The 21,793-nt window shown below is 38.7% G+C and overlaps 1 protein-coding gene and 1 pseudogene across 5 annotated transcripts in view; both read right to left on the reverse strand.

Moving 5' to 3' along the window:
• Positions 1 to 21,793, reverse strand: part of NR6A1 (nuclear receptor subfamily 6 group A member 1) — a 232,288-nt gene that overhangs the window by 190,590 nt on the left and 19,905 nt on the right. For all 5 annotated transcript variants that reach the window (XM_055541111.1, XM_055541110.1, XM_055541109.1 and 2 more), the window contains exon 2: positions 8,946 to 8,987. In XM_055541111.1, the coding sequence (XP_055397086.1) occupies positions 8,946 to 8,987 (42 nt within the window). The remainder of the gene's footprint in view (positions 1 to 8,945; positions 8,988 to 21,793) is intronic.
• Positions 18,726 to 20,234, reverse strand: LOC129623539 (60S ribosomal protein L6-like; annotated as a pseudogene).

Here is a 21,793-nt window from a genome sequence, read left to right on the forward strand (position 1 = left end):
TACCTTCTCCCTAACAATTCTACAGTATTTCACTACATGGATAACTATAATCCATGTAACAAGTCCCCTATTAAATTTCTGAGCTATTCCTTTTTTTTTTTTTTTTGCTATTATAAATGCTGAAAAGAATATCTGTGAATATACATTTTGCACACCTGTCATTTCTTATAGGATAAATACCCAGATGTGTTAACTGCTAAATCTGCAAATCTGAATTTAAAAAGTTTAAATTTTAAACTGCTTAATCTGCGAGAATAAACCCAAACATTTTTAGTGTTGACAGATAATATTAGATTATACTCATAAACTTCTTATTTTCCCACATCTTCATCTGCACTGACAATTATTTTTTAATGTAGGAATTGCAAACTCAAATGCTTACAGAAGACTAGAAGGAAACATAAGTATATCAAAGAGGTCATGCAGGTTTGTGACAAACCTGAGCACATGCTCATTTAAAGAGGCAGCCACTACTCTATTCAAGCCAATAGATCACATGTAGAAATCTAGGCCTACAGTTGAACCATCCAATTTATCAAGAAGGCCAGAAATCCAAATTTTCACAAAATTCTTGCAGGTTTTAAATGTTGACAACTAATATGTTTTTATTTAAACATCCAATTAGTCAAACAAAATAGATCTATAGGCCAGATTACATTTAGCTCATGGAATTTCATGCTAAGGTGAAAACGATATAACATTTTCACTTTGAATTTTATTATTCATGCAGTTTATTCTTCCCTATGTTTACCAACAGAGGGTATACCTATTAAAATTTAATTTTGGCTCATATTGTCAGCACCTTTTAAAGAAAGATGCTTCTTTTCTTCTTCCAGATTCACATCTCCAACAAATACTGGACCAAAAAAAACGAAGAACTGTAACTTCAGGTATGGAAGCTAAGAGTCATCTTAACTGATCTCTGCCCAGAAAAGACTTATGAGGACTAATTTGGGATTCAATTGCTATACTCTCCTCAACATAGAGAACCACAAGATTTTTAGAGAAAATACCAATTTGTAAACCTCTGTATAACTCTGAAAAAGGAGGATTTAATAATCCAAGGTTTGCCTCCACTACCTAACACATTTGCCTAACACAAAAAATTTTCTCTTCGGTGAGACATCAAAAAACAAAGAATTCCCACACATTCCCTTTGTTATCATATACTGAATTTAAACAGTCATCTTCCACTTTTTTTTTTTTATTAAAACAACAACAGGTTTATAAAAATCTTTCTCTGCTCTCAAAATATTACTGCAACACTGCTCCCACAGAAATAATTTCAGCAACCTATCTAATTTCAGAGTTTCTTCTCATTCCTTCTTAGTCATCTATTACAAATCTCCAGACCCAGATGTTCAAGCATTCCCTGAACCCACCAAAGATAATAGCAGAGATCCATGACTCTCCAAGGACCCAAAAACAGCCTTTGAATGCAACTATCTTTTCATCAACTGTAAACAAGTCCTAAACTGTTGGCTCCATAGGGAGTCCCTACCAAGTCAGTATAAACTCTGAAATAGGGGCAGAGGTCAAGGGGATGAGAGCTCAGCCTAAACTCTGGATCTCATCCCACCCCCATCCTGTTCAAAAGAATCCTTATCAGAAAGGAACTCCCCAGCAAAAGGCCACATTCAGGAGACGTGATCTTGCAGTGACCTAACAGATTCTGCTGAAGCTTTAGAAGCAAGGCTCTTGGAACTGTTATGAATGTGAAATACCAATATCACAACCAGAATGTTCTGAAGGAAAGGTGACACAAAGAGGGAAACCAAGGGAGATTTGTGAACTTATCTTCATTTGTTTCAGGAAAGAACCCGTTTGATAATAAACAGTGCAAATAATCCTGAACTACAGAAGAAATCTCTTTGGGAACCTATTCCATAGAAAATTACTTTACATCCAAAATAATTCTAATATATGCAAAACAGCCCAAATGACACTTAGAAAAGAGTCTTTATTCTGGACACAAAAGGCCCCATTATATGTTATAAATCATTATACTGCCTTAAACTCTTCCATTAGCATCTGAGACTTGTCACAGTCAAGAGAGCCAGAAACAGGATAGAAGATTCATTAAAACAGCAGCTCTGAAGTCCCAGATATTTCTCCACTGTGTACTTTGGGGTGAGTCATTTAACCTCTCCAGGCCTCAGCACTCTGGTCTGTAAGACAGGAATAGTATCTTTTCAATAGGTTTCATGAGTGCTTAATGAAAAATGCACATGAAGCATTTAGTGTGTAACAAATATTAGCCATTATTACTATCATTATCATTATTTTTATTATTATGGAGTAAAAGCCACAGATCATGTTTTGTGTTCGTCATTCCTAATCAAATCAGAGTCCCTTGAGGGCAGGAACTGAGTCTTAGCTTGGCACACACATCAAAGGGAAAAAGAGAAGTGGGAAGGGAAAGAAACAATGGGGTAAGTATCACAAAGTCAAACTTAAATGTAGGTAATTTTAAATGCTATAACCAACCCTCCTCACTCCCACTGAACATGTTCAGAGGACCTGGTACATAAGGAACACCCAGTAAATGTTCATTTTCTTTGCTCTCTAACACCCAGCCTCAAGTTCATGATCTGCAGACCACACTTGGGCTTATATGAACTGTTTTCTGAGATCAAAAATTGTAACATACAGTTTGACAACTAGGAATAAACCGATAGGACACAACACAGAATGTTGGAATTTTGGAATGAACCTATTCCAAAATTGGGTATTCTAGCTGAGATGTACATTTCTCTCTTATAGCCTGAAGAATCCACAGAAAGTCTCCTTGGGACCCCAAAACACTTGACAGATGAACATGAAGCCAGAGCAAACTAGTATTATTAAGTTGTCTCACTCTGAAGCTGTGCTTTAAATTGCCTGTTCCTCCCACATCACTCATGAATCTCTGCCTGGTGGGAATCTATCAGTATGGTAAGAGAGTGCAAACATTAACTCTCAACTCTCTTCTAAAATGCTCATTTATCCAGGTGCTTAATCAGTAATGGGGGGATATATATGTGTGTGTGTGTGTGTGTGTGTATTAAAGTTTGTGTCAGGAAGAATCCAAACTAGGCAGTCCTTTTAAAATGGTAATGGTAGATTTTTAATGATACAAATTTCTTCCTCAGCATGCTCTCTATAAGACCTTGCTACTGACCAAAGAGCAAGTGCACAATCTGAGTATTTATTTTGAATAAACAGAGGGTTAACTTCTTCAGTTTCTTTCCTAAGAGGTTAAATAAATGGGCTGGCAGATGGTCATTTGGGTTACCTGCTGCTGTTGGAGGAAGGGGTCCAAACACCCAAACAGTCAACCAGATGGTAAAGAATAGCCTTGGCCAGCAATACATAAGCTCTGCTCCTTGGAGGAAACTACTTACTTGAAGCAGTAACTTACACCTGCTAACATCTGGAATGATTTATCTTTGTGTCATTAAGAAACACAGGCTACTTTAATTGAATAAAGTGGTTACAACAGCCATAAGTACAAAGAGACTGAGACTTTCAACATTATGCTACACAGAAAAACATCTACTCGAAAGCCTTTGACTGTGTGGATCACAACGAACTGCAGAAACACTTAAAGAGATGGGAATACCAGACCACCGTACCTGTCTCCTGAGAAATCTCTATGTCAGTCAAGAAGCAACAGTTAGAACCCGACATGGAACAACGGACTGGTTCAAAATTGGGAAAAGAGTAAGACAAGGTTATATATTGTCACTCTGTTCATTTAACTTCTATGCAGAGGACACCATGCGAAATGCTGGGCTGGATGAAATCACAGGCTGAAATCAAAACTACAGAGAGAAATATCAACAACCTCAGATATGCAGATGATACCACTCTAATGGCAGAAAACGAAGAGGAACTAAAGAGCCTTTGATGAGGCTGAAAGAGGAGAGTGAAAAGCTGGCTTGAAACTCAACACTCAAAAAACTGACATCATGGCACCTGATCCCATCACTTCATAGCAAATAGAAGGGGAAAAACAGAAGTGGTGTAAGATTTTATTTTCTTGGGCTCCAAAAACACTGCCAATGGTGACTGCAGCCATGAAACTGAAAGACACGTTCTCCTTGGAAGGAAAGCTATGACAAACCTAGACAGCATATTAAAAAGCAGAGACAACACTTTGCTGACAAAGGTCCATATAGCCGAAGCTATGGTTTTCCCAGCAGTCATGTACAGATGTGAGAGTTGGACCATAAAGACTGAGCACTGAAGAACCAATGCTTTTGAACTGTAATTATGGAGAAGACTCTTAAGAGTCCCTTAAGCTGCAAGGAGATCAAAGCAGTCAATCCTAAAGGAAATCAACCCTGAATATTCATATCTGAAGCTGAAGCTCCAATACTGTGGCCACCTGATGCAAAGAGTGAATTCACTGGAAAAGATCCTGATGCTGGGAAAGACTGAAGACAAAAGGAGAAGAGGGTGACAGAGGAGGAGATGGTCAGATAGCATCACTGACTCATGGACATGAATTTAAGCAAACTCCAGGAGATAGTAAAGAACAGGGGAGTCTGGTATGCTACAGTCCATAGGGTCACAGAGAATCAGACACGACTTAGTAACTGAACAACAAAAACAACAGTGTTTATCATTTACCAAGCATTGTTCCAAATGCATGTTATTACTTCATTTAATCTTCACACCAGCCTTGTCAAGTAGAAATATTTTTTCATTGTCCCCATACAATAGAAGAGAGTACTGAGGCACAGAGAGGTTAAATAACTAAGCCAAGATTACAGAACTCAAGCAATCTTGAGCTGGAGTCCATGCTCTTAATTCAGAAGAGTTCTGGCTTATATTAAATAAAAAGCTAAAGGGCTCACTTAAAATGCAGACAAAAAATTTATATAAAATTATGTTCATTGTGGCATTACTTATAATGAAGAAAAAACTGGAAACAACCGAAACGTCCAACAGTAGGAAATTGGTTAAATAAACCACAGTAAAGTTATTCACTTACAAAGAAATATTATCTTGCCATTAAAAAGATTTATGAAAAATTTTTCATGACTTGGAACAATGTTCCCAATGTAATGCTGAGTGGGGGAGCAATAAATAGTAAACTAAATTGTATATATGATTTCTAACCACATAAAAAGTTCAGACACAAACTGGAAGGACATATTCTCAAATAAGAAGCAATGGTTATTTCCAGGTGGTGGAATTAGGGGTGTTTGTATTTTTCTTTTAGTGTTTTCCACAATGAACATGCATTATCCTACCAACAGTTTAAATAAAGGCAATTTCTGTCTTTTAATCAAGCTACAAGAAAATCCTCAAGCAGATGGTATAAACAGCTAAAAAGCTACTAATTTGTCTAAACTTCAAGTTGTTACTTTCCTTGGGAAACATCCTTTGAACACCAAATAACCACAGTCAGCACATACCAAAAAGAATGCTCACCTTCAACTACAGAAACTGAATTAAAATATCAGTATTTTCAATTTTGGTCAATATCCATTCTCCAATTATTTATAGGATTATTTTATAAGAAGAGGAATGGATTTAACTATTCAGAGGCCAAAAATCCAGGAATGGATTTGCTGAAATGTAATAAGGGACAAAGTCTGACTAGGGAAGAAGAACAGCTGTTGCTAATCCAACTATTTACCCTTTGACCCTCTATCTGGCCAATAACTGAACAGTATCAATTGTTTTCCTGTATTATGTGCTGTTTACAATCCCTGAGAGGCATGAAAGGAATTAATAATTTAGCCTAGAAAGCTGACAGCCTTTATTGGGGAGCCCCTTGTCTGTGGGACAGAAATCAGAGCAAGTAGCTGTCCTGAAGTCATAGGTCCCTTTACTGTTCCTGTTTTATAGCCTAATTGGCCCCCAAACATAAATCAATTATTTCTCCTGTTTTAAGCAACAATGACTTCTATTCTCTAACTTCCCTTGTATCAAGTCAGTCGTTGTTCTCTTGAGTTTTACAACTACACAGTAAACATGATGGCTGAGAAAAAAAACTTGGGGAGCAGGGCAGACTGGGGTTATTTGGAAACAGAAGCAGAGAAAGGTTATGCTGTTTTGAACTTCTCTTGACCTTTGACTGCCCTTGTCCCTAGCTTATGCTAATAGGCAGGGTACAGAGATGCTTCTTGTAGAAATGAACTTAGCCTGAACCTGTGCCGTAACATTGGACTCCAGGAAGCGCAGGAATCATAGGAAGGCGGCCAGAGTGTGAACAGCTGCCCATATTCTAAGCATGGCTACCCATCTGCTCTACCACTGAAAAGGGAGGCGGGGGCCATATGAATTGGACAAAATTGGTTTTCCTCATCCAGTGCCAATACATACCACATGTCCCAAACTTGCTGTCTACAACCACTGACAAGCAAAATGGGAAATCAGCAACAATGGTATTTCTTCGTTCAAAATAAGCAAGAACGAGCAGGCCTTCCCTATCAGGAATTTGAGGAGTAAGGGAGACACTGGAGCCTCTAAATTCCAAAGATTCATCACAAAGAAAACCCTACTGTCCTCCATCTAATGCGCAAAAGTCATGAGGTATTAACATAGGAGACTTTACTCCTTCCCAATCAGAAGCCATAGAATTTGTAATATCAACAACCATAACCAACACTTTCACTTTTCACTTTCATGCATTGGAGGAGGAAACGGCAACCCACTCCAGTATTCTTGCCTGGAGAATCCCAGGGATGGGGGAGCCTGGTGGGCTGCCGTCTACGGGGTCGCACAGAGTCGGACACGACTGAAGCGACTCAGCAGCAGCATAGCCCATTTCAGTCGAGGTTTCCTATTATTCGGTAGGACTGAGCATGCTCATTTGAACCCCAAGACTGATTCAAACAGGACGATAAACTTCTATTTCTGCCTACTCATTATTATAATGTCAGATCTTTATGTATTTCAAACAGACAGACCAAAAACACTAGTAACTTCACAAAAATAACATGGGGACTACTGAAAATATTGGCCACATAAGCTAAGTACAATTTTTAAAAGAAAAATGATTTTTTTAGGTAACTCTCATTCCATACTGACATATATTAATAAAATTATGATTCAGTACCTGTTCATTTTCATGGAATGGAGAGATCTATAAAGCACAGTATCTAGACAGGGATTCTATGCAGAAATGTTAAATGAGTTAGAATTACTTGGGCCAGCAGGAAGAAAAATCCAAAAATAATCTTCCTAAGAGTATCAAGTACCTTTCCTAGAAGATGGGCATGAATATTTCTAATTGCTACTAAATGAAGAATAAATTTGGCTCCCATATGCTTAAAAAAGAGTATTTTTAAATAATTTCAGACTAGGAAAGGTTTTCTGATAGACTTAACAAATGAGAATGGGACTTAGGTTTTATTTATTTTTGTATCCCTGGAGCCTAGAACTAGTCCTGAGCGGAAAACATTCAATATTAAATTGAGTTCTCAATTATCTGGCTTGTTTTATGTGTAGTTCTATCTGAAAGATCACAAGGCATGTCAGTATCCTTCCTAGTGTTAAAAAATTCTTCTAAGTGGGGCTTCCCACTGGTGGTCCAGAGGCTGGGAATCTGCCTGCCAATGCAGGGGACACAAGTTCACTCCCTGGTCCAGGAAGATCCCATGTGCCACAGAGTAACTAGGCCCAGGGCCACAACTGCTGAGCCTGAGGGTTACAACTACTGAAGCCTGCATACCTAGAGCCTATGCTCTGCAACAAAAGAAGCCACTGCAATGAGAAGCCCATTTATTCCAACTAGAGAGTAGCCCATTTGCCACAACTAGAGAAAGCCCATGCACCCCGAGGAAGACCCAGAGCAGCCAAAAATGACAAATTCTAAAAAGTGCTTCTAAGAAAGGCCCATGACTCAAGAATTTACCTTTTCCTCCTCCTAAATGACAGCTATTCATAAAAGAAAGACAAAGTGAAAATAGTGTGTTCCCTCATAGGTACTGGGATGTGAGGTAGGAAGGTGAGGTAAACCGAACCTATAATCCAAAGTTGGATATCCAACTTTGTAGGTAATATCTGGTATTACCTACAAAGCTGATTCAGAACTTTATAACTTCTAGAAAGAAAAACCTATTTCCTTAATGTTTGATAATCATTATGAGACTTACTTTTGTTTTGCAATTAGTAACTATTAGTTAAATAAACATGAATTTTATACTATTAAGGTGTGTGAGGAAAATATGAGAAGGTCCACAGCTGTTAGTCAGGATGGTGAGAAGGTGAACTTTATCGCTTACCTCAACAACAGAATGGTAACAAATAACCAGCCCCATAACCCTAAAAAATACAAGAACTAGAAAAAATAACTCTAGATCATTTCATAGAGTCTCAATCTAAAGTATCATTTGACCTTTTAGTATTATGGCAAAATAATATGTGTATACACTGAATATTCCCATGTCCATAACCCAGAATGGTGTGTGAGACATTATGAGAGCACTATAAACACAGATGAAAAGCATCATTTAATTAAGACTTTGAAACGGTCATTCTCGTACCTTAAACTTAAGAATGTAGATGAAGATGCTTAGAAATTAAACTGTGGTATGAAGGTTATCATCTATAAATATCTAAACCTGTACCTAATCCTTCTTTGAAAGAAACGTCAAAATTAGTCAATACTTTTAAAACGTGGCTGTGGGTATATGCTTGTATGTGTACGTAAATGAAAGCACAATTTTTGTCAGTGGTACCTTCATGGGGTGATGAAAAACAAGACTAGCATTAAACAGAAATTTTCAGCAAAAAATTTTCTATTAAATGGCTAGAGTCTGACCACCAAAAAGTATTAGGAGAAGAAAAATAAAATATAAGTAGAAAAGAGAATGTCCTCCCCATAATCATAAAGTGAAATAAAATCTGTGAATAGGCCTATAAATGACACCTTAAGTTATACATTTAAAAGTACACACACATATACTTTTCTTATCCATTAACACTGGGGAACATTTAGAACTTACTAGTGCTTGAGTCGAGCTCTGCCAATTCGTCCTGACAAAAGCCTGAAGAGAAAAAAACAGGAAAAAAAGATTATAATTCATGAATTACTCCAAGGTGCCTCCAAATATGAAAAGTATAATATAGTGAAAAAAATAATCCAGACTCATAAGTCAAATTTGGATTTGAATCCTGGCTCTATAACATTTAGCTACTGTAGATCCTTCTTTGAGCCTCCATTTCATCATTTTTATATTAAAAAATGGAGATGGTACAGCACTTCTCATGGAGCAGTAATGAGGATTAAGTGAGATAATGATATAAAATGCTTATTTAGCACAGTCTCTGGCACAGAGGAGCTCAATAAACAACAGTATAAGTAACTATGAGTAACCATGCCAAAGTTAGGTACAATAAAACATGTGCAATATGCATACATATGTAATACATATGTTGAAAGTTGCTCTGTCATGTCCAACTCTTTGCAACCCCATGGACTGTACAGTCCATGGAATTCTCCAAGCCAGAATACTGTGGGTAGCTTCTCTCTTCTCCAGGGGATCTTCCCAACCCAGGGATCGAACCCAGGTCTCCCGCACTACAGGCAGATTCTTTACCAACTGAGCCACCAGGGAAGCCCAAGAATACTGGAGTAGGTAGTCTACTGCTTCTCCAGGAGATCTTCCTGACCCAGGAATTGAACTGGGGTCTCCTGCATTGCAGGTGTATTCTTTACCAGCTATCATATTTCGTAGTAAATTTACAATGCATTTAATATTTGTCATGTTCTACTTATGCTATCAATTATTTTCCAAAAGAAAGCAAAATATATGAACTTATAAAAACAAAAAAAAATGAACTTATAAAACATCAAACAGGGTAATTTTACTTAAAATTTTCATAACTGCCAAAGAATTTTACCTATACACACAAATAGAAGCAATTCTTCCATTAATGTATGCTATTCAGGTTGGAATAAACAGCCCTCAAAGCACATTTCAGGCCCCAAAACTCTAAGCTACATCTTTCCGATTGGTGTACAACTATCACACTGAAGAGAAAAATCAAGCACAGTAAGTGCCAAATAGACAATAGGAGTTCTATACACAGTTGATCAAAGTTCTGTTTTCCTGGAATGACTGCTTACTCTCTCCAGTTTGTTTTTGACCCATCCTCAGTTTAAATATTTCCTCAGAAAAGCTTTTTCTTGCCTCCTTTACCCTCACCTCATACAAAAGGTCAAAGCTCCCTATAATAACTATCTACAATGCTTTGTGCACTCATCAACAAGGAATTACTTGTTCAATGTCTGATGCCACTATGAGGCTGTTCCACTAATAATGTTCCATCATCCTAGGGGAAGGAACCTGGCCTGTCTTGTTCACAGCTGTATCCCCATTATCTCTCACAAGCCTAGTACAAAGCAGCTGTTCAATAAATATCAACTGTAGTATCTCAATGGTAAACTCAAAAATAATGGTGCAAAACTAGCACTAGATGGTTACAAGAGTATTTTGTGTCATCAGAGTCAGGCAACCAGAAGCCAAAAGAGCAACTGGGAGTCATGTGGAGAAGGATTCAAATAGCAGACTGTTTAAACACCACTTTCAAAGTCCTTGCAATCCTAAACACTCACCAAACAAACCACATTCCTTGTCTTCCTGCGCTTCCTCCTCCTTCACTTGGTAAAGAACTACTCATCATCCTTCAATGAAACGTGGAAAACAGAAGATGCTTCTCCCATGCTCACAACTTAAATAACTGCCTCCTTCACAAGACAGTGAATTCTTCAAGCGTAGTGACAGTGCCTCATCCATCCACAGAACTGTTTCTATGCCCACAACAGTTGCCGCTGATACAATATGTAAGGTGTTCAAACGTAGGATGAACAAAACAGAAAACACTACCCTGTCTCTAGATCAAGGGAAGAAAGTCACAGGATCAGAAAATCTAAGTTTGGCCTGAAAAGTGTGTGGAATGTTTGAGTGAGGAAATCTGATCTGGAAAACCAGAGTTTGGAAGGTGCTAAAGTGACTGATATGCCTAAAAAGGATCACCTTAGAGCGACTTTAAATCTTCTCTATATAAATGCCTGGGGATCAGAAAAGCTGTAGAGAGATGCCAGGCAATAAGGAAATCACTCATCATTACACATGGGTCCAATATTGAACATTCTGCCAGAAATGAAACTGAGAATAAGCATACACTTAACATAAACTGACTCAAAAATAGGACAAAAACATGGGAAGGTAGAATAGTATAATGGGAAAGTTATAGTTCAAAAGCCACTTTTGGTTTAGTCATATGATGTAGGCAAGTAACTGCTTATCTTCTGGACCTCAGATTCTGGACATTAAGTGAAAGAACTATACTGGGTTTCAAGAAAGACAAAGTCTAACAACATTTTCTGAAAACAACATTTGGAACTCAAAATAACTAGATCAAAGACAAATAAAGAGGGAGTGACTAAAAAAACAAAGACAGTACTAAGAAAAACAGTTAAAGTGGGCATCTATTGCTTTTACCTGCCTAGCAATCACTCCCCCTTCTGTTAATGGCATTCTGATTTTCCTTTAGAGACTTAGCCCTTTTACACTTTCAGCTGATACGACGACCCTAGCCCTGCTATAAACTGAGATGAACAGCACTTACCTGATAGGTCTGTTAAAAGGATTAAATGAGACACTGCATGTAAAGACTTTACACAGTACTTGACAAAGTCAAAGCTCAATATATGTGAGTTGCTACTAACTAACCCCAAGGGTCCAAGAAATTTCGTGCTGTATCTATGACACCAAAGAGCAGATTATAGGAGAGTTAACTATTAATTCACTCATGACATCATCCTCAAAGACCTGGAATGGAATCCCCTAACATTACTAACATAGTTTAGTTACTTGCTGTGATTCTTGAACCTTTTTTTATATTTTGTGCCTATAAACTGCTTGATACAATAATCCCAGAGGTAGTATGTTACTCCTAAGGAAAAGAAGAACTCTTTCTATTTACCTTAAAACAAATTCCTCCAGTGGTCACAAAAGATCCCTGATTATGAAATTCAGTAACCATGTCTATATATTCCCTCTATCCAGCCCTGAGACCACTGGCTAATAATGTTGTCTCTGGCTTTACAGATCATTACTAACACTGGAGGTCTGAGGAGATACAGAGAACAATGTTAATCCTACCTCCTGACAACAAGTCAATGGAATGGCTATATCTGGCTACCGTTCTCAAACAGTCTTACCCAGATTCTCAGAAACCACATCTGGCTAGCAAAAGGGTTTCTAGCTACAAGAACCCAAACCACTGCTAGAAGTAACCCCTCTATGTGTTGAATTCAATTCAACACAAAGGCAAAGAAAGGATATCAGAATTGTTCAGTAAAAAGCAGACTCCTAAGCCACCTAAAAACACAAAAATAACCCCCAAACCTCCTGCCTCACAACACATTAAACAGATTAGGGAAATGTTCTGAGAAATCTAGAGCCTTTGGCTGGTGGCTTAAATTGCTTTAAAAAGGGAAAGTCAAGAAACACAGATTGGGGGCTTGCCTGGTAGTCCAGTGGTTAAGAATCTGCCTTGCAACACAAGGGACACAAGTTCGATCCCTGGTCTTGGACAATCCCACATGCTGAGAGGCAACTAAGCCCATGCACCCCAACTACTGAGTTGGCATTCTAGAGCCAGAAAGCAGAAACAACCGGGTCTGCATGCTGCAACTACTAAAGCCTTCATGCCTAGAGCCTGTGCTGCAACAAGAGAAGCCACCACGGTAAGAAGCCTGCGCACTGCAACAAAGAGAAGCCCCCACCTGCTGCAAAGAGAAAGCATGCATGCATACAGCAACAAAGACCCAGCCAAAAATAAAAAAGAAACAGACTGGTTCCTAAAATGACAGATATACCACTCAGTCAGCATGTTCATAAGCAATCTGAAATTTAGAGCAAGGTTTGTATGTTTTTAGTTGTTGTTTTTGTTGTTTAGTTGATGTCGCGCTCGACTCTTTGTGACCCCATGGACTGTAGCCCACCAGACTCTTCTGTCTGTAAGATTTCCCAGGCAAGAATACTGGAATGGATTGCCATTTCCCTCTGCAGGGGATCTTCCTGACCCAGGGATCGAACGAACCTGTGTCTCTCGCACTGGCGGGCAGATGCTTTACCTCTGAGCCACCAGTGAAGCCCATATATTCAGCTACCACAGTTCAGCTTAGAAGCATAGAGAAAAAGGGCATGGGTCTGAGTTGGAGTCAAATCCCAGATTTGCCACTGTTTTTGTTTAATTAACTACCCAATAGCTAATTCCTGAAATGGGGATAAAAATAACCATATTGTTCAATTGTTGTGAGTCTCATGGTGCAATAGAGGCTTGGATCTTGGTCAGGATCCTGCCAGTCAATAAAATTTGGTAAGTATATATAAATAAATAAACTACTTTATGGCAAGAACTCCAAGTTTAGGGATTTTCTTTAATACAAAGGAAGAATACAATTCTTTAATACAATCTCTAGCTCCAAGTCTAGGAATTTTCTTTGAAACAAAGGAAGATCCAGTTCACAAGCTTTTCTCCAATAGGAGAGAATCTGGCAAAAAGAAGTGACTCCTCAATCTATGATTGGCTACCGTAACAAATTTTTTAAATATTGATTTTTTTTATTTATATTTTTGGCTATAAAGTTACACAGTTACCACAAAAGGATCTTAAATAAACTCTGAGTATTCTTTTCTTTTCCAAATGTGAACAAACAAAAGCTTGTGGGTAATGCCAGTTAACAAATTCAAGCCCAAACATCAGCTAACTATAATCTACTGTGTCTTTTACAAAAGCAAGTTAAATATTACTCTAGGAATGTTTCAATTTGACTAGAGGAAAGCAGCATGGTGCAACAGAGACCTGAATGTTGGTGAGGATTCTGCCAGTCTATTTTGAAGTCCACAGGCAAAAATTAAGGTAAGGCCCTTAAAAATGCAAAATTCTGTAATTCTAATCCAACATCTCACCTTTCCCCAGAACAGAAACCACATACTAACATCAGATTAAATGTTTTAATTAAATATGAAATATAACATTATTTCTCCTAGTCAACTGCAATTCCAAATTTCATATATCTTAAAATGTGAGCTATGAAGTGAAGGAGAGCTTCCAGAAATCAAGGATCTAAAAGGATTTTTAAACTCCTCTGCTTAATTAGGTTCCCTACCCTATGATCTCAGTTCTCTGATTTTCACACCAAATTATGATCATGGCTACTGACCACGAATTCAGGTTTTAGAAAATTTTGTTTTCCATTCTCCCCATGAAAAAAGCTAAAAATCTCTACCCTGGATTTGTACTGATACACAAGAGCCATTTTGCTCCTTTCTGGACCAACATTTAGTCATTTATATCAGTTTCCCATCTGTTTTGTGCCCCACCCACCCCACCCCCCATCATGATCAGGTTCCCAATGAAACTGTGTCCTTCTCTCAGTCAAATCTGGTCTCACTCCTAAATATCCCAAGCCACAAGGCTAAGGTATATCCCAGGATCTGAGGAAAGGTAGCTTAGTAAATGCTGAGTAACTACTTCTTTCTCCAGAAAGCAATGGTATTAAATCACATGCCACTACAATGCAGTTCTTGCCAAAATATCAAGTTCTAAGAGAAAATAAGTTTTACTATTCTCTGCCTTTAAAGTCTAAAGCAACAATGTCGAATTCAAATAGCTAGTGATGAAAAATGCTGTCTATCTTCATTGCACAAAACGATAGCCACTAGCCATGTGTGGCTATAAAGCACTTGGAATGTGACTAGTGTGACTGAGCAACTGAATTTCAACTTAATTTTAATTCGTCACATAAGGTCAATGGCTATTATAATGGAAAAACATAAGATTAAAAAAAAATCTTCCCTCTTCTAAATTTTTTTTTTTTGGTTGTGCTGGGTCTTCATTTAGTTGCTTTTTAGATGTAAGCGGGGGCTACTCTTTGTTGTGGTGCAGGGGCTTCTCACTGCAGTGTCTTCTCTTGTTACAGAGCACCAGCTCTAGGCATGTGGGCTCAGTAGTTGTCTGCACGGGGCTTAGTTGCTCCTAGGCATGCAGAATCTCTCTGGACCAGGGAGCAAACCTATGTCCCCTGTCTTGGCAAGTGGATTCTTATTCACTGCACCACCAGAGAAGTCCTTCCTTCTTCTAAATTTATCATGACACCTTTTGGATTCTGTAGCAGCTTTAAATTAAATGAAATATGGAAACACTTACACAAGTGTTATTTACTAACCAATTCATAAGTTCATCCATTGTTATCAGAAAGTAATTCCATTAGCCTAGCAAATATAGTCACTTATTCCTTCAAATGTTATTAAGTACCTGCCCACACTGTAGCAGGTCCTAGGCCTGGAAGATACAGGTATCAGTACAACTGAGCCTGAGTGAGTGAGTGAAAGTCGCTTAGTTGTGTCTGACTCTGTGAGCCCATGGACTACAGTCCACCAGGCTCCTCTGTCCATGGAATTCTCCAGGCAAGAATACTGGAGTGGGCAGTCATTCCCTTCTCCAGGGAATCTTCCCAACCCAAGGATCAAACCCAGGTCTCCCACACTGCAGGATTCTTTACTGTCTGAGCCACCAGGGAAGCCCAAGACTGAGCCTACTGTCAGAAAACAGTCTAAAGGGGTACAGAATAAAAATTATAGAGCACAACAATGTGAATATACTCAGTGCCACTGAAGTGTATACTTAAAATGATTTAAATGGTAAATTCTGTTACATATATTTAACTACAACAAGAAAAAATTAAAGCCAAATGAAAGACAGGAACTTCCCTATCTGGTGGTCCAGTGGTTAAGACTCTGTGCTTCCACTGCAGGGGATATGGGTTCGATCCCTCACTGGGGAACTAAGATCTCACATGCTGTGTGGTGCAGCCAAAAATAAAAGATAGTGAAGTAAATAATATTTTAAAAAATCAATGGTAGGAGAGAACAATGGACAGACAGATTGGGACAGATGGACCTGATGAAACAGAAGCAGTGGTAAGAGCATATATTTTGACATAAGAATAGGTATGAGTCCTGGCACCATCACTTACTACTGTTAACTGAGGAAGTGACTTCACCTCTCTAAACCAATTTCCTCATATGTAGGCTATTGTGAGGTTCAATGAAATGATACACTTAGGTCAGTGGAAAGTGCTTAGTAGTTGTAATCAATATTAGTGAGAACAGAGCAGCAACCATGGGGCCAGGGGCATGTGGAAGAGATAAGCATTCACCAGATAAACAGGGCTATTTGAGAAACGTATGCAGAGGAAGCCACATGTACGAGGCATGAACAGAAAGGGAATAATGTTACCTGATAATGCGATTTTACTGGAGCCCCAGCCAGGGCCATATCATAAAGAACTTTACTGCCACACATGGGGAGTTTTAGGCTTTTATTCTATAGGTAGTAGAGTCACTGCTGCTACTGCTAAGTCACTTCAGTCATGTCCAACTCTGTGACCCCACAGACAGCAGCCCACCAGGCTCCCCCGTCCCTGGGATTCTCCAGGCAAGAACACTGGAGTGGGCTGCCATTTCCTTCTCCAATGCATCAAAGTGAAGAGTGAAAGTGAAGTTGCTCAGTCATTTCTGACTCTTAGAGACCCCATGGACTGCAGCCTACCAGGCTCCATCATCCATGGGATTTTCCAGGCAAGAGTACTGGAATGGGGTGCCATTGCCTTCTCCGAATAGAGTCACTAAGGGAAGGAAATACATGGATATACCTATGAAGTCTGTCAACACCAGCAGACAGTAGAAGTGAAAGTCTCTCAATCATGTCCAACTCTTTGCAACCCCATGGATTATACAGTCCATGGAATTCTCCAGGCCAGAATTGCCTTTCCCTTCTCTGGGGGATCTTCCCAACCCGAGGATCAATCCCAGGTCTCTCGCACTGCAGGCGGATTCACCACCAGCTGAGCCACAAGGGAAGCCCCAATACCAGCAGAACTCTCATTAACTTCAATATAGTGGTTCTAATATTTTAACCAAGTAATTAAAAAGTGTTAAGGCTTAAAAGGAGGAGAGGGAAGCACTCTGAGGGGGTAGTCAAGATACACATGGCAAACCATCCACAGCTCCTGAAATTCTAGAAACTCTTCCCATTTTTCAGAGCCCCTCCCAACTCCATCTCCTCAGCAACTTTTGGTACAAAAGGTGGCTTGGATAGAGGCTGAAAAGGAATAAATGTAGCTGTTTTTTTGGTAACAAACATTAGCTAGCCAGACCATGGCCCACCTTACAGCCAGTCTTGCAGCCTGCAATTCAGCACCAAACCCAAGCAAATATAGAAACACTTTTCTTTGGATTGGTTGAGCATTAAATTCACATCTGCCTCTTTCCTTTCTATCCAGTGAGTGGGATGCCACTTGGACCATTAGCTTTTGTTTCTCACAGGCAACCTGATAAACTATACTTCAGGAATAACAGAAAATGCTTTTGAATACAAAGACATAATACCACAAGTCTGCACAGGAAAATCCGGCTGGCAGAGCTTCAAGTTGTATTTCCCTTTTCCACCTACAAATGTCAAGGTCACATTTTAAAAACTGCAACAAAAAACAAAGCCTTCTCCCTAATGTCATTTTCTTAACATGAAATCTTAGGGGTAGAGAAAAAAGAGTAGGGGGAGAAGCCAAGGATTCTCAATTATATAATTATTGTGCCCATGTATTTGCTCAGCTTAAATGCTGCTTACAAGAAGTGTCTACATTTCTATGGAAACAATAAATTCCATCTGATCAACCTACATCACCTTTTATACAGTTTTTCAGGCTTCTAGCTTTGTAACTGCAGCCTTGAAACCAAACTGAAGGCAGAAAAGCCAGCCCAAGATTATGACATTTCAATTTTAAGATTTTTTTTTAAAGCAGTACAGAGCTTCAAGGCTGCGGTAAGAGAGAATCAGAAGGTGAAAACAGTTTAGGAAGGCAATTCGGTTTGATGAGTCAGAGGTCATTAGTGTTTCTATGGAAATATAGTACAGGCATTTCTCAGAAAACTGCATGTACTGTGAGCCTCTAACATTTTTCATTTACAATTTCTGGATGCCTGGAGTAGCAAAAGAGATTGTTGATAATTCTTCATTTAGCTTGGAGGTTAAATAAATTTCAAAAGGCACACATGCCATGAAATGTAGAAAATAATCTGTCAGCTGTTATTTTATTGAATCTTTACTATATGCCTGGTACTGGCTTGATTCTTCACATGAATTCTACCTGAAAGGAGTTCCTATTACCTCCATCTTGTAAGTTTAAAGAAATAATTGTAATTTGTTACATGGAAAGAGCTACAAAAGTCAAAACAAGAGAACTTCTATTCAGAGCAATTTGGCTAATAAAACACCACCTTTGCAAGGTATATATGCTCTGCAACAGCCAGATGGAAACTTGACGTTATTTCAAAAAACAAACCCTGACATTCCCACAAAAGCGGGGCCTCAGAGTCCAAGAAAAAAGTAGATGAGTCCATTTATAAACCTCCTTGAATAATCCAAGATGTCCACGTCAGAAGCAGCTACAGTAACTTCACTAACCAGATCAACAAACCAAAGTATAAAACCTTACATGAATGAATGAATTAAATAATTAGACAAGAACTAGCATCTTTTGAAAAAAAAATATGTCATTGCCAGCAGGAGTAGGGAGACTGAAGGAGATTTTTTTTTGTTCTCTGTCATTTCAAAGACTAACTGAAGAAGAGTCTCACACAGCAAGGAGTTTGTTTGACCATGGACACAGAGCTTCCAAGGTCATTTCAGAACCATCTGTTGAGGGTGATATTTTTTTTTCCTCCTTCTACTTTTTTGATTGAAAATATATTGCTTTTACAAATGGAAACTTGCACATTTAAAAAATCCTAAGAACAATGGAAAATATTTTTTAGAAGAATGTATATATACATATAACTGAATAACTCTGCTGTACAACAGTAATTAACACAACTTTATAACTCAACTATACTTCAAAAAAAAAAAATCCTAAGAACAAAATGATTTGTGTTATTAGCTCTCTAAAATTAACCAGTTCAACTGAAGGGAAAAAAAATCTCCCAGACATTCTCTAAATGACTTTTAAATTACTTCTTATTAGAAACATAATTCTGGGCACAAATCTTTCTGTCATACTAGTTAATCATTAATGCTAAAGCTCAGTACCATCTCTTATGTCTGTTTCAGAAATCCATTGTGTGGCAACAAAGAGATACAACATCTTTAACCTTTCACCCCAGAATCTTTCAAATCCGAAGCAAAGCTAGTTGCTAGTTAGTCATATCTACAAAATAACCCCAAAAGAAATTTTTTTAATTATTCAAACTGGAGTCAAGATACAAGAACAACAAACAACATATGTTTATTTCACCACATAAATGTAAAAGACACTCCACAAACAGGATTAAGGGTGAAAAACTCCAATTTTTTTAATGGATTATTTTAATTAGGTTCTTTTTAAAAAGTTTAGAACAATATTCTGTGAGGATAAATTCCAACTGTAATAGCATACAGAGTGGAGACAGCCCTGGAACTGAGGAAAAGCTATGATTCTTCCAGAATTTATGAGTCCACAGCTTTCTGATCAACCTTGCACTGCTGCTGCTCTGTAATTTCATATTTCTCTGTGTCCCTTTGAAGGGCTCGCCTTCCTGATACCTGAGTTTACATAGCTTCGTCTTCTTAAGTAAGCATCAGTGAGATGTTCTGGGATTTATCACACCATTCAATTTCGGTGGAGATGACAATGACAAATTTCTGGTGTGAAGGACAGAGCTCAGCCACAAGTAGCAAGCTTCAGGAAAATGACCCTCCTGCCTCTGTGGTGCCCAGTGAGGAAGATCAGAATCATCCCAGAAGCGATGTTAGTGCACACGCGGTTTTCTCACATATGAGAAAAAACTCAGAAGGGTTTTGTTTTTTTTTTGCCATGACATAACAGTTTTCCAGGCACACCTTCAGTAGGATAATACCTAGGCATTTTGGGAAATGTATCCACTCAAGTACCACCCACCATTCTTGTCACCACCACCTGATTTTGTGACAGCAGCAAGAACCATCACCTTCTTTTCCTTTTCAACCTTGCATTTAGCTGTTGAATACTTCATCTTATGAAAGGCCTTTCTAGACTACATAGCTGATTAGGAATATCTGCCAATTCCTCTGACCACGATAGTATTTCAGCTGCAGTGGGGTTCCCCTTCTTAACCTTTTTAACTCTGCCACCAGCACCAAACTGCTTGGCTTCTGGGCTTTTTCTCCTTAGTATCTGGCTTCTGGGCTTTTTCACCTGCCATCTTCTAAGATGAGAAAACAGGTTTAGCCATTATTAACATCATTAATAATCATATCATTTGAGGCTCCCCTGGCAGCTCAGATAATAAAGAATCTGCCTGCAATGCAGATTGCATTGTTCGATCCCTGGGTCAGGAAGATCCCCTGGGAAGGGAATGGCTACCCACTCCAGTATTTTTGCCTGGAGAATTCCATGGACAGAGAAGCCCAGCAGGCTACAGACCATGTGGTTGCAAAGAGTCAGACATGAGTGAGCAACTAACACTTTCACTTTCATCATAGGTAGTAAAGTTATTCTTATTTTCACCCTCCAAGCCACGAGTTTAAGTATACGTGTGAAACAGACTTAATTAAAAAATAAAAACCACTTTTCAGAAACTCTAGGTTTGTTGCTGCACTCTGTGTACACACAGAGAATAGGACCTTTTATTAAGTCATCACTCAGTGCTATTATTAAGATGTTGGCTTCTTGATGAAGCTACAGCATTGACCTCTGGGTCAACCATTCAGATCTTGAGATCTCGAATCAACAGACCAATGAAATAAATGATTGAGGCATGTTTAAGAGTCACAGATACTAGTCTACCCTGCCCCACTAAAATCATACTCTACTTGTATAAAACATGCTTCCTTTTAATTTTTGATACCTGTTTTAAGGTCTGTCAGCTTAAAGTTCCCCTTCCAGCATTAGTAGGCATTAGCACTAGCAGAAACACAATGCAGCATTCTTACTTCCCAATATGTATCCCAAAACTCAGTGAAATACAAAAAACGTCAGGCTTCCAGAGTGGGAAACCATTACTTGGTATACAATAAGCACCTACACCTACAGAATGAGCTCCATTCTGAGAGCACATTCATAAGTCCAATTTGTTCAGAAATCAACTAACAGGTACCCAACTAACAGCATCATCATCTGTATAGTACTGTAATAGGTTTGTAATACTTTTCGCACACTACATTAAAAACAAACACAAAAACTGAAAAAACATTTTAAATCTTACAGTACAGTATCTTGGAAAGTACAGGGTACAGTACAACAACTGGCATACAGGGACTGGCATCAAGTGAACAGGCAAGAGTTACTACTGACTGGAGCAGGGAGAGGAGGTGGGAGATGGTAGAGTGGAAGGATCGTCAGCAGTAGGAGACGGAGGGCAAGCTGCCATTGCACCCACGCCTGACGCTGATGGCACAGGTTCGGGTTCCTTGCTGGATTCAATTCTATCTACTCTCTTGAGAAAAGATGCAGTGATGTCTGGGTAGAAACACGTTCCAATCTTTGAAAGTTCACAACTTGAAGGTTCATATGTAGGAGACTGAGGTACAACACTTATGTGACTTGACTTTAGCAATCCTGTTTCTGGATATGCTTCACATTTCTGAGTAAGTCAAAAGTGAAAGTCTCTCAATCATGTCTGACTCTTTGAGACCCCATAGACTATATGGTCCATAGAATTCTCCAGGCCAAAATACTGGAGTGGGTAGCCGTTCCCTTCCCCAGGGGATCTTCCCAACCTAGGGATAGAACTCAGGTCTTCCACACTGCAGGCGGATTCTT

Source organism: Bubalus kerabau, chromosome 11, assembly GCF_029407905.1.
Source record: "Bubalus kerabau isolate K-KA32 ecotype Philippines breed swamp buffalo chromosome 11, PCC_UOA_SB_1v2, whole genome shotgun sequence".
NCBI classification, from domain to species: domain Eukaryota; kingdom Metazoa; phylum Chordata; class Mammalia; order Artiodactyla; family Bovidae; genus Bubalus; species Bubalus kerabau.